At 49.1% G+C, this 11,390-nt stretch overlaps 1 protein-coding gene across 3 annotated transcripts; it reads left to right on the top strand.

The window, feature by feature from the left end:
- Positions 1-13: 13 nt before the first annotated feature.
- On the top strand, positions 14-10,817 carry KLHL28 (kelch like family member 28). 3 transcript variants are annotated; one of them, XM_014936817.1, is made up of 5 exons: positions 14-125; positions 3,095-3,993; positions 6,669-7,112; positions 9,836-10,044; positions 10,654-10,817. In XM_014936817.1, exons 2-5 carry the CDS (start codon positions 3,095-3,097, stop codon positions 10,815-10,817), a joined length of 1,716 nt encoding a protein of 571 aa, XP_014792303.1. In that variant the 5' UTR covers positions 14-125. The 3 variants fall into 3 exon arrangements, with proteins under 3 accessions (XP_014792303.1, XP_014792304.1, XP_014792305.1); XM_014936818.1 differs by lacking the exon at positions 14-125 and adding an exon at positions 807-931; XM_014936819.1 differs by lacking the exon at positions 14-125 and adding an exon at positions 2,085-2,363.
- The last annotated feature ends 573 nt before the right edge of the window (positions 10,818-11,390 follow it).

Here is an 11,390-nt window from a genome sequence, read left to right as displayed (position 1 = left end):
GCGGGGCGGCGGCGCCCGGAAGTGACGCGTTGCCGCTGCCGGGCGCTGCCGTCGGAGCGGAGGCGAGTGAGGCGGCGGCGACCGCGGGCCGGGCCCTGGCGCGGCCTGGCCAACCCCGCCCGCAGGTGAGCCGGGACCGCCCCGCCGCGCCCAACCCTGCCCTCCCCTCCCCTCCCCGCTGGACCGCAGCGCTCCGCCCGCCCCGCTCGCGGTAGCGGTTCCTGTGCCTGTTTGCTGTGCGGCGGGGGCCGCCGTATCCCCGCTCGGTGTGCGGGATGGATGGATGGATGGATGGATGGTTGGTTGGGTGGATGCGTGGATGGGGGCGGCCTCGAGCACCCGCCGCCCCCCCCCGGGGAGATACTGGTGAAGACGGAGGGGCGGCGGGAGGGTGTCCGCCCCGTCCCGGGGTACCGGCGGGGCGGCCGGTGCTCAGGCGCTGAGCATCCCCCTCCTGGGAGCGGCTGCGGGGCGGAAAGGCGCTTTGGGCCGGAGCTCTCAGCGCAGGGTGCAGCAGGCGCCCCGCTTCATAACCATAGCGGTTCTGCGGCTGCAAATGGTTCCTTGTACTTCTTCTTTTTTATTTTTTCTTCCGCGCCGCGGCGGGGGGGTCTGTGACCGGGGGGATCTGTGACCGGGGGGTGTTGGGAACTGAAGTCAGCTCCGCGCTGAGGCCGGGCGCTGATGAAGGTTTCTGCCGTCTGGGGAGTGACAAAACCGGGCGGGCCGCTTGCCGCCCCCCCCCGCTCCGCGGCCCGAGGGAGGAACCGGCCGGTGCTTAAATACCGCCCTCGGACAGTGCTTAAATACCGCCCTCACCGGGAAAGCGCCCGGGGCTCTGCCTGCTCCTTCCGCGGGACGAAAAGGCTGTGCTGTGCATCCCTTACCGGGCATCACCACGCACCACCCTTTGTGGAAGGGCAGTCCCTCAGTAAGCGAGTTTGGGTATTTACATTTCTGATTAACCTTTTTATTTCCGATAGCTCCTTCCCTGCTGTTCAAGATAAGCTTTACCCCCAGGCTGCGGGAGGGATCTGACAGGCCAGAGCCCAGGGGCAAGGTTTGGTGTGTGCTGGGAGCACAAGTGGTTGGACTGACCTTCTTATTTCAGGGCTGGTTATCCGGCTTCTGAATTCGTGCTCAACAATAAAATAAACGTGTGCAAATCTGTGGTGAGGGGGAGCAGGGCTGTGCAGGGGGTACAAGTTGGTACAAAAAGTTTTGCTTCTGCGGAATAACTTATATGTAGTTATTTATAGCTGGCTTTACAGGTTTTGCTATCTGAACTGTGACTGTTCCCTTCCCCTTCCCGGTGGTGGTACCTGGTGTTGATGGTTTCCATGTCTGTCCGAGCGAGCTGTGAGCTGAGCGCAGGCAGAAGAGGAACAGAGAGTGGTTTAGTAGCTGAACAGCTCTTCCTCCCCTCCCCCCCATATAATTTGTGCTGCAAACTTGTTATGTGGAAAATGTTGTTATCTAGAATCTTGACTTTTGCAGATATGCTTAAAATACTTTTTTAGATACATTTTTTTTTTTTCTAGTAGGGGTTTGTAATAGGAGAGGGATGAGCTTACTTATCTTTTAATGGTAAGAGGTTTTCTGTCCCTAGCTGTGAGCTTTCACTTCTCTGTCAGCGCTATTATGTTCTGTATTTAAATGCTGGCAACTAATTTTATTCTTTCAGATTAAGCACTTTGTAAGTAGGCTCGCTGCAAATTAGATGTCAGTTAAGGAGCTGTAAAAATGATGAACTTCTTAATAATAAGATAAAAGAAGCGAGATCTTCAAGTTTGTGTAGTCATTTAGCAAATCAAAATGAAATAAGCTTTTCAGTTCAGAAATGGGATGGTTGCAGTGTTCTCTGTAGAACAATAGTTCTGTTTCCTCGTGGTCCAGGATTCTGACACATTCATACCCTCCGCCCTCTCACCGGTATAATAATAATTGAGTCCTAATAAAGAACTGCAGAGCTGCTTCTCCAACAGGTAGTGGTGGGCAGCACCAGTTGAATTTTAATGATGCTGAAATTAGAGCAGGTATCACAGTGCCTTCAAGTGTCACGATGCAAACTCAAACTTCTCAGAGGAAGCATCTGAGGGTTTTGTGGAGCGGTGGGTAGGAACGAGGGTCCTTCTCTCTGCCCTTACCAGAGATGTTGGGAAGCACAGATAGCTCCCGGTGCTGGGAGGACGTGGAAATGGTGATAGACACTAGAATGGCCACCTTGGGAAGCATCTCACCAGCTCTTGCCTCTTGCTGGTGGAGGCAGGCCCAGCTCCCAGTCTTCCCAGCGTCTGATCTCTCCAGAGGGCCACGGCACAGCCTCTGGGGTTGTTCTCTCATGGTGGAAACCACATGGTGAGGTGAGGCAAGGATCTCTCCCTTCTCCTGTGCCCCTCTGCCTGCTCGGCAGGCCCCCTTTTCCTGCAAGAGTCCAGGAACCTCAGCTCCAGGCCCCCTTTTCCTGCAGGCCAGGGCCCCACTGGCTCTGTGGGTCTCTTGCCTCTTTGTGCAGAGGGAGGGACTCCACCATTCCCAGTCAGGAAGGGGGACTGGAGAGCTGGTCCCTGCTGGCTGGTGGGGCCCTGCCCGCAGCACTGGGTGCAGGGGTAGCACTAGGCAGGCTGCAAGGCGAGTAGCACAAAGTAGTTTAAGAACTTTTAAAACTATGTCTCAAATAATCCAGTTCTTTATTTATCTCTGTTTTTATTTCAGTCACTGTTCATTTCTCTCAAACGTCTCATTAGAATCCTATCATGTATGCAGCGCTTCAGATAATATGCATTTTACTCCAGAACAGAAAAAAAACAGGGTGGTGGTTATTGGCTTTTTTTTTAAATCAAAGATGAATATAACATGCACTATTAATAAACATTTGATTGTCCCTGGTTTTAACTTGCATGAAAAAGCATAGCACGTAGGGATTGAAAAAGTAAATTGGAAAGTAATAAACCCTAATTAAGATAAAAGCGAAAATGGAAAAAATATTTTTTTTTTTTTAAAAATGTTCTGTATGGCATGTCTGGGTACCATGAGTAAGGAAGCTGTTGAAATGGAGCCCTGAGTAATGCGTTAAAAATTCTGTTTGTCACAGATGGACCAGTCGTCTCCAACCTACATGCTTGCCAACCTAACCCACTTGCATTCTGAGCAGCTCCTGCAAGGCCTGAACCTCCTTCGCCAGCACCACGAGCTCTGCGACATCATCCTGAGGATCGGCGATGTCAAGATCCACGCCCACAAAGTGGTGCTCGCCAGCATCAGCCCCTACTTCAAAGCCATGTTCACCGGGAACCTCTCGGAGAAGGAGAACTCAGAGGTGGAGTTCCAGTGCATCGACGAGGCGGCGCTGCAGGCCATCGTGGAGTACGCCTACACCGGCACCGTCTTCATCTCCCAGGACACTGTCGAGTCGCTCCTCCCGGCTGCCAATCTGCTCCAGATCAAGCTGGTAGTCAAGGAGTGCTGTGCGTTTCTGGAAAGCCAGCTGGACCCTGGCAACTGCATCGGGATTTCTCGGTTCGCGGAGACCTACGGCTGCCACGACCTCTACTTGGCTGCCAACAAGTACATTTGCCAGAACTTCGAAGACGTTTGCCAGACGGAAGAGTTTTTTGAGCTTACGCATTCTGAATTGGATGAAATTGTTTCCAATGACTGCTTGAACGTGGTGACAGAGGAAACAGTCTTTTATGCTCTGGAGTCCTGGATCAAGTACGACGTGCAGGAGCGGCAGAAGTACCTGGCGCAGCTGCTGCACTGCGTTCGCCTGCCACTGCTGAGCGTTAAGTTTCTCACCAGGTTGTACGAAGCAAACCATCTCATTCGTGATGACCACACTTGCAAACATCTGCTCAATGAGGCCCTAAAGTACCACTTCATGCCTGAGCACAGACTCTCCCACCAGACCATGCTGATGACACGGCCTCGCTGTGCTCCCAAGGTTCTGTGTGCCGTAGGAGGGAAAGCCGGACTGTTTGCGTGCCTGGAAAGGTGAGTGACAGGGGAAGTTGTTGCAGCACCTGGCTGGTGTGGTGTGAGGCTGGTGTGGTGTGAGGTTGGTGTGATGGTGAGGCTGGTGCGTGTTTGGCATCACCCTGGGGCCTGGTGTGGTGTGAGGCTGGTGTGGTGTGAGACTGGTTCGTGTTTGGTATCACCCTGGGGTGGGATTAAGATAATCCTGTGCTTTGCAGGACAGTAGTTGCTGCTCTCCTGCATCAGACCTCAGAAGCAGGTGTTTGGCAGGACAGTAGTTGCTGCTCTCCTGCATCAAACCTCAGAAACAGGTGTTGTTTTTTTTTTTTAGCAGGGATGAGCAGTGAATTCAAAATGCTTTTTGACTTCATGAGTAATCTTCAGCGTTAGGGAGTTTTGCTTGTGCCAACAGAAATAGCTATAATATCGTTTTCATTCTGTCCATTGAGAATTTGGGTAATAAAAGTGAGTAGTAGAAGTTTGTATGCTGCTACCGTATCCTTTCAGGTCACAGAATTATAGAACAGTTTGAGTGGGAAGGGCCCTTAAAGCCCATCCAGTCCCACCCCCTGCCCTGGGCAGGGACACCTCCCACTAGAGCAGGTTGCTCAAAGCCCTGTCCAGCCTGGCCTTGAACCCCTCCAGAGGTGGGGCAGGTCTTTTCACTTTACATGTTTTTTCCCCGATTTATTGTTACTCCAGACCATAAAATCATAAAAATTAACCTAGAGTATGACAAATGCGCTTCCTGATAACTGAAAAGTCCTTGGAATTAAAGTAGACTTAATCAGAGAAGGGCAAAGAGGTAATTCTTAGCAGTGTCAGTTCTTGGTCATAACGTAGTCATGGCTTCAGGCTCCGTGCTGAGCAGGTCCATGTCCGTGCTGGCACAGGGAGCAGGTGCCCATCTTTCTTTGCCTGGTTTCCAAAATGAACCTGCTCTCCAGCTACTGGAGCACATCACTGAGGCTAATGGAACAGAGAGAAAAATAGCATCCTGCTAGGGCTGGGTTTGACTAGAAATGTGCTAACGTTTCCAGAAATGGTAGCTAAGCCTGCGTGGGTCTGCAGATACATGTGTGCTTATCCTTACACATGGTGAGCAGACCCTTACCCCTGTAGAGGCACGGGGTACCCCAGCTGGTGCTACAGCTCAGTTCTGGGGTAATGTTTTAGTCAGAGATGGTCTGTTCCATGACAGTACTATGCTACCATATATTTGTAAACTTAAAAACCTGGGAAGATCTGTACGTTCCTTCTTTGCTGTGTTTGGAGATGTTCTCAAAGCTGTTTAAAATGAACTTTCCCAATACTAAACAACATGTTGGGGCTGGGAATTGTTTGGTTTCTAGATTTTAAAAAAATGAAGGGGGTTTTTTGCATCATAAAAAAAAAAAAAAAAAAAGCTGTTTGAGTGAATAAAGTCACCCTCTGATATTCTTCAGCTCTGCTTCCTTCACAGCTTCTCCAATGATGGTAGCAGCATTACGTACCACTAGCACCGCTCTTCTCCAGCTGGGCTGTGGCTGTGGGGAGCTGTTGGGTGGTGAGCAGTCCCTGCTGCTGGCTTTGCAGTGGCTCTCAGCCTCCCACTGCTTGCATTTTCTTCTCTGTTTTTTGAAAAGATCGCATTTCCTGTGTACTAGATGATATTCTTTTAAACTATTTAAGTAACTTATTAACTAAACTATTTAGCTAGATTGACTAGATGTTGTATGTAATAGGCCAGACCCCCTGTACTTTAACACTGAGAATAATTAAAAGAAAATGCAAATAAGCAGTGTTTTGAAAACAGACTTTTCAAATTAGTTTGTTCTGCTTTGACATTTCATTTAAATTGTATAGTGCATATAAAGCATGTATTTATAAAACTACCAATTATACTTTCTGAATGTATATTTGTAGGTGTATATATAGACGTGTGCTTCCCTCTCTCTAATTCTCCTTTTCTCTCCCTTCTCTGTGGCTGTTCTGACTTATTTTTTGGGTTTGGTTTGTTTTTTTTTTTCCCCCCAGTTTACCCTTCTCATCCCTTTGCTTTGTATTTTTAGCTCACCCCAATCACAGCCTGCCTCCAGAAGCTGCTGTGCCAGCAGGACTGTATTTTTTGTCTCCCCCGGCCTTACCCATGATGTTGTCCTGCCTCCTCCCCAGTCTGCACTTCCCAAAGGCCTGCAGTGACAGGGCGAGGGGAAATAGCTTCAAGTTGGAGGGGAACAGATTTAGACTGGAGATGAGGAGAGGGTTCTTCACTGTGAGGGTGGTGGAGCACTGGAACAGGTTGCCCAGGGAGGTGGTTGAGGCCCCATCCCTGGAGATATTCAAGGAGAGGCTCGATGAGGCCCTGGGCAACCTGGGCTAGTTGGGGGTGTCCCTGCTGACTGCGGGGGGGGCGGACTAGATGGCCTTTGGAGGTCCCTTCCGGCCTGGGCAATTCTATGATTCTATGAAATTCACCAGCCCAGGTCTCAGGCGTGGGGCCATGGCTCCTTGCTGTGTTGCTGCATCGTGCTGTAGGATGGTTTTTGACTCTTTCTAAAGAGTGTTTGATTTTAGCTTGTTTGGGCCATTGGAAGGTGCAGCAAACATCAGATGGGACATGAAATAATCTTAATATTGTGTTCCTTGATGCTCATTTGCGCTTTGCAGAAAGTTCGGTTTGCTCACCTACTCTTTTGTTTCTTCTGTTCCAGCGTTGAAATGTATTTTCCCCAGAACGACTCCTGGATAGGCCTGGCACCTCTCAGCATTCCCCGCTATGAGTTTGGAATCTGTGTCCTGGACCAGAAGATCTACGTCGTAGGAGGGATTGCGACCCACGTGTGTCAGGGCATCAGTTACCGCAAGCACGAGAACTCGGTGGAGTGCTGGGACCCCGACACCAACACCTGGACGTCCCTGGAGAGGATGTTTGAGAGCCGGAGCACGCTGGGAGTGGTGGTTCTGGCCGGAGAGCTCTACGCCTTGGGGGGCTACGATGGGCAGTCTTACCTCCGAACTGTGGAGAAATACATCCCCAAGGTGAAGGAATGGCAGCTGGTGGCCCCCATGAACAAGACCAGAAGCTGTTTCGCTGCGGCTGTCCTGGACGGGATGATTTACGCCATTGGGGGTTACGGCCCTGCCCACATGAACAGGTACGTGCTGTGGTGTGTGAGCTCTGTGCCAGGAGGTGGAAATGGGCAAAGCTCACTGTGAAGCTTGGTGTTCGGCAGCCAATTAAAAATCATTCTAAGATAGATTGGTAACCCACAGCGGGCCTCGTTAATCCTTGTTTTGCAACGTCAGTCTGACAATTCAACTGGGAAATCTTCATTATGACTTGTCTTTAAGTGTTCCAGCTCGTAGCTGGTTTGTTTGGGGTTGGTTTTTAACAAACCTTTAAGAAGGGAAAACAGTAAAGACAAAGACATACATGCATATTATAAAGGAAGGTGGTACAAGACACCTAACCCTGCAGATGCCCACGCTGGCTAACTCAGCAGATGAGTGTTGTGGGGGTTTATTTGCCCCGGCCCCAGGGTGATGTTCCTGTGCCTGGTGCTGCCTCTCGGGAGAGCTCACTCAGTGTTGTGGGAATCCTGCCTCAAACCTGCAAAATATCCAGATGCATCGTTAGCTTTAACATTGAAACCACTGATTGGAGATGAATAGGATTTTTCACATGCTTAATATGCACAAAATAAATATATAGGTGGAATAAATATATTAGGTGGAATCTTAAAGTAGTCTTAATGGTGACAATAAAGCTCAGGATGATGGTTACTGGTGTGGCTCCTGGGTAGAAGTGGGTTTGCTTCAGACCTTAGGTTCACAAGGAGGTTTCCGGGTACCAGCACGCTCTGTAATTGCTCTGTTCCACATCGTTCCGTGTGGATGGACAGGGGTACTTAGTTACGCAAAGAAATCATTTGTGCTCTCTTTTTCTCTCCATAAAAATGGGAACAAATCAGCCATATGTCCCTTCAGGAAGGAAATTAATAACCTACAAGTCTAAATAGCTGAATAAAGAACGAAAATGAAAATCTTGCTTATAGGAAGGGAGGATTGATGGCTTAGCAGTGTTGTTTAACAACATTGCACTAGTTATTAATTGTACTTCTTGGTACATTTTTATATAGAACAGTTTGTGAAGCAAAGGATTAGTTTCCAAATAGGAAAGTGTATCTAAGTAGTTTTCATTTGGAAAATGAAGACTTATCACGGGAGCAGTAGGAAATGTCTTTATCAAGCTGGTACCTTTCAAGGGGAAGCTCTTAATGACATTAAAATTCTGCAGTAGCCTTACTCCTTGTGCCACATCTTCTCTCTTCCTCAGTCAGAAAGGAATTGCCAGCAGCTCCTGTAGTTACTGGAATCCGATATTTCATTATTTGCCTTTTTAAATTTAATTTGCCTTTTATTGAATAATTTTGGTTTTATTAATTATTGAAGGGTGTGGATAATATGCCATGCCGTACAGTCATTAGGCTCATAGGAGCTCCAGCAGGAGAAGGAAGCTGGCTGCTGTGTAATTAAGCACCTTTTCTCCAACTCTGCAGTGCTTCTGGTTTTCTTTTCCCCTCTTTCCTTCCCCTTGTGCTACCAAAGCTACGCTTCGGACAGAGGATGGCTACGTGCCACCAGGGTGTTAATGACTGGCCATCTGTACAGCTCCAGTGATTAAAAATAATGGTGATGATTCATTTCCATTTTATCCTGAAGGCCTCTTCTATCCTTAGTGTTTTGATCTGCAACCTCTTTATTGCTTTTCCCAAGGGATTAGCTTGCCATATAATTTTTTTTTTTTTTAGCTCCCTGTTATTTTCAGGCAAACCTCAAGGAAGTTTTTGATTTGATGTGTTCCTCAAATAGACACACTTCAGGTCTGCATTGGGTTCAGTCTTTCATGAGTTGGGTTTTTTTTTTTTTTTATAAATAGCAGCAGTCATCCTTGAAAGAGCTTTCTGTTCTGAAGCCAGCTTTGAGAAATCTCACTTTGGTTCACTGTGTCACCTGAAGATCCAGGTCAGTGGCACGAGGACATCAGAGAGGCGGCCGAACTGCAGCCGCTGCGTCAGGATGAAATATGTCAGAGCTGCTTTTTGGCAGCGCTCTGTGGAGAGCCTTCAGCTGCTTTGTGTTGTCGAAGGGCTCTGGGATGTGACTGATGCTTCCGAGGTGGCAACACTGCCTGTGGTTCCCTGTGTGCTGCCCTTGGGCTGAGCACAGCCACACGCCGCAGAATTCTCCATCGGCTCAACACTTCTCTGTTGAAGCGTTACCACGCTATTCCCATGTGTGGTAGTACCAGTTGGCAGAACTAGATGTACCTCTGACAAATGCAGATTTCTCCTGGAGTGAAATTCAAATGTCGCTGAAATCACAGAATCACAGAATCTTCTAGGTTGGAAGGGACCTCAAAGATCATCTTGTCCAACCGTCAACTGAACTGACAAAAATAGACACCCACACAACAAACAAGGAGCATCATCACTAAACCATACCTCCCAGCACTACATCAACCTGTCTTTTGAACACCTCCAGGGATGGTGCCTCAACCACCTCCCTGGGCAGCCCATTCCAAGGGCTGAGAACCCTTTCAGTGAAAAATTTTTTCCTAATATCCAGCCTGAACCTCCCCTGGCGCAACTTGAGGCCATTTCCTCTTGTCCTGTCGCCTGTGACTTGAGAGAAGAGACCAACACCCCCCACCTCTCTACACCCTCCTTTCAGGGAGTTGGAGAGAGCAATAAGGTCTCCCCTCAGCCTCCTCTTCTCCAGGCTGAATAACCCCAGCTCCCTCAGCCTCTCCTCATAAGACTTGTGCTCCAGACCCCTCACCATCCAAGCCTCACAAGTTGTTTCTCTCTGTTTGCAGCGTGGAGCGTTACGATCCCAGCAAGAACTCATGGGAGACGGTCGCTTCGATGGCTGATAAACGGATCAACTTTGGGGTGGGCGTCATGCTGGGCTTCATTTTTGTCGTAGGGGGACACAACGGTGTGTCTCACCTGTCGAGCATCGAGAGATACGACCCTCACCAAAACCAGTGGACTGTGTGTCGCCCCATGAAGGAACCCAGAACAGGTGGGGACGTGCAGAGCTCTCAGCAGTTGACTCAGGGTACCCTTTTGTAAAGAAACGGCCAATTGACCTGACAGAAGCCGCACTGAAGTTGCAGTGATTTGTCTGCAGAGCATTGTACTTTGTGAATTGGGCCAAAGATGACTTAATTGGCTTTGTGAAATAGACACAGAATGGTTTGGGATGGAGGGGACCTTAAGGATCATCCAGTTCCACCCCCACCTCCCACTAGACCAGGTCGCTCAAAGCCCCATCCCATAGAGTATTTTTTCATTAATTTTGAGCGAATTTCAGCAATTATGTGGTTACTGTTCTATTGCATCTCATTTTATGTTGCGAGTCAGTAGTGCATCCTTTCTTCTGTCTCCCTGCCAAGGAGTATTGGGACAGAAGAACATTGAGGGGTTATAGGAAAGGGTGAGAAAAGAATCAAAAAGGGGAGTGTAAGACCTGTACAGAGAGCCACGTTCCATTTCCACCCCTTTTCTTCAAAGGCAGTCCGAAGGGGGGGGCTGTGAGAACCTGTTCATTCAGCCTTTAGGTCGGGGGCTCCAATTGAGAGCAACACTACTACTTGGTGGTCATGCAATGATTTTTTTCTCTTTCCCCCAGGAGTTGGTGCAGCTGTGATTGATAACTACCTGTACGTGGTGGGCGGTCACTCGGGGTCGTCGTACCTGAACACGGTACAGAAGTACGACCCCATCTCGGACAGCTGGCTGGACTCTGCTGGCATGACGTACTGCCGCTGCAACTTTGGGCTGACTGCACTTTGACCCACAGCAGGGTTTTACGGACCTGATGGAGCAAAGATGGAGCTTAATCTGCTTGGAAACAAACCCTGCTGGCCGAGACCGTGAGCTGCGTTTTCCGAAGCTGGGAAGCTGGAGGAACGGGGTGAAGTTGGGATTGAAATGAAGAAGGATTTGTTTTCTTCCCAGAATGGGCCTTTGAAGGCACGGAAAGCTAATTCCCAGCTGGGCTTAGAAAACATCCTGTTCAGGGCAGCGGATTTCAGAGAGTACTGGACATGCCTGGGGTATGGTTAGAAAACTTACTGTGTATCTAACCCTTTCACTTTCTAGAGCTTTGCTCTCTTCCTCCTGCCTACTCTGAAACATGAAGTTTACCGTGCGTGGGGTGAGCGGTGTGTGGCTGCAGCGTGTGCCTGGACGGGCTGCTGAGAGCTCTCTGGTTGGGTCTTCATATTCAGAAAATGCCAGTGCTTCATAAATTTTTTTTATGAACAGTAACTAAAGGGCTGCCTTGTTTCTGTATCTCAAGGTTTGTAAATAATAAACGCCATCGTGTGTTGCCTGTACACTCTCCTTCGTTACCCGCTCGCTGGT

The sequence above is a fragment of the Calidris pugnax genome, unplaced genomic scaffold (genome assembly GCF_001431845.1).
Source record: "Calidris pugnax isolate Ruff unplaced genomic scaffold, ASM143184v1 scaffold10, whole genome shotgun sequence".
NCBI classification, from domain to species: domain Eukaryota; kingdom Metazoa; phylum Chordata; class Aves; order Charadriiformes; family Scolopacidae; genus Calidris; species Calidris pugnax.
Note: the sequence above shows the minus strand (reverse complement) of the source record. Positions and strands in the feature narration are given on the sequence as shown.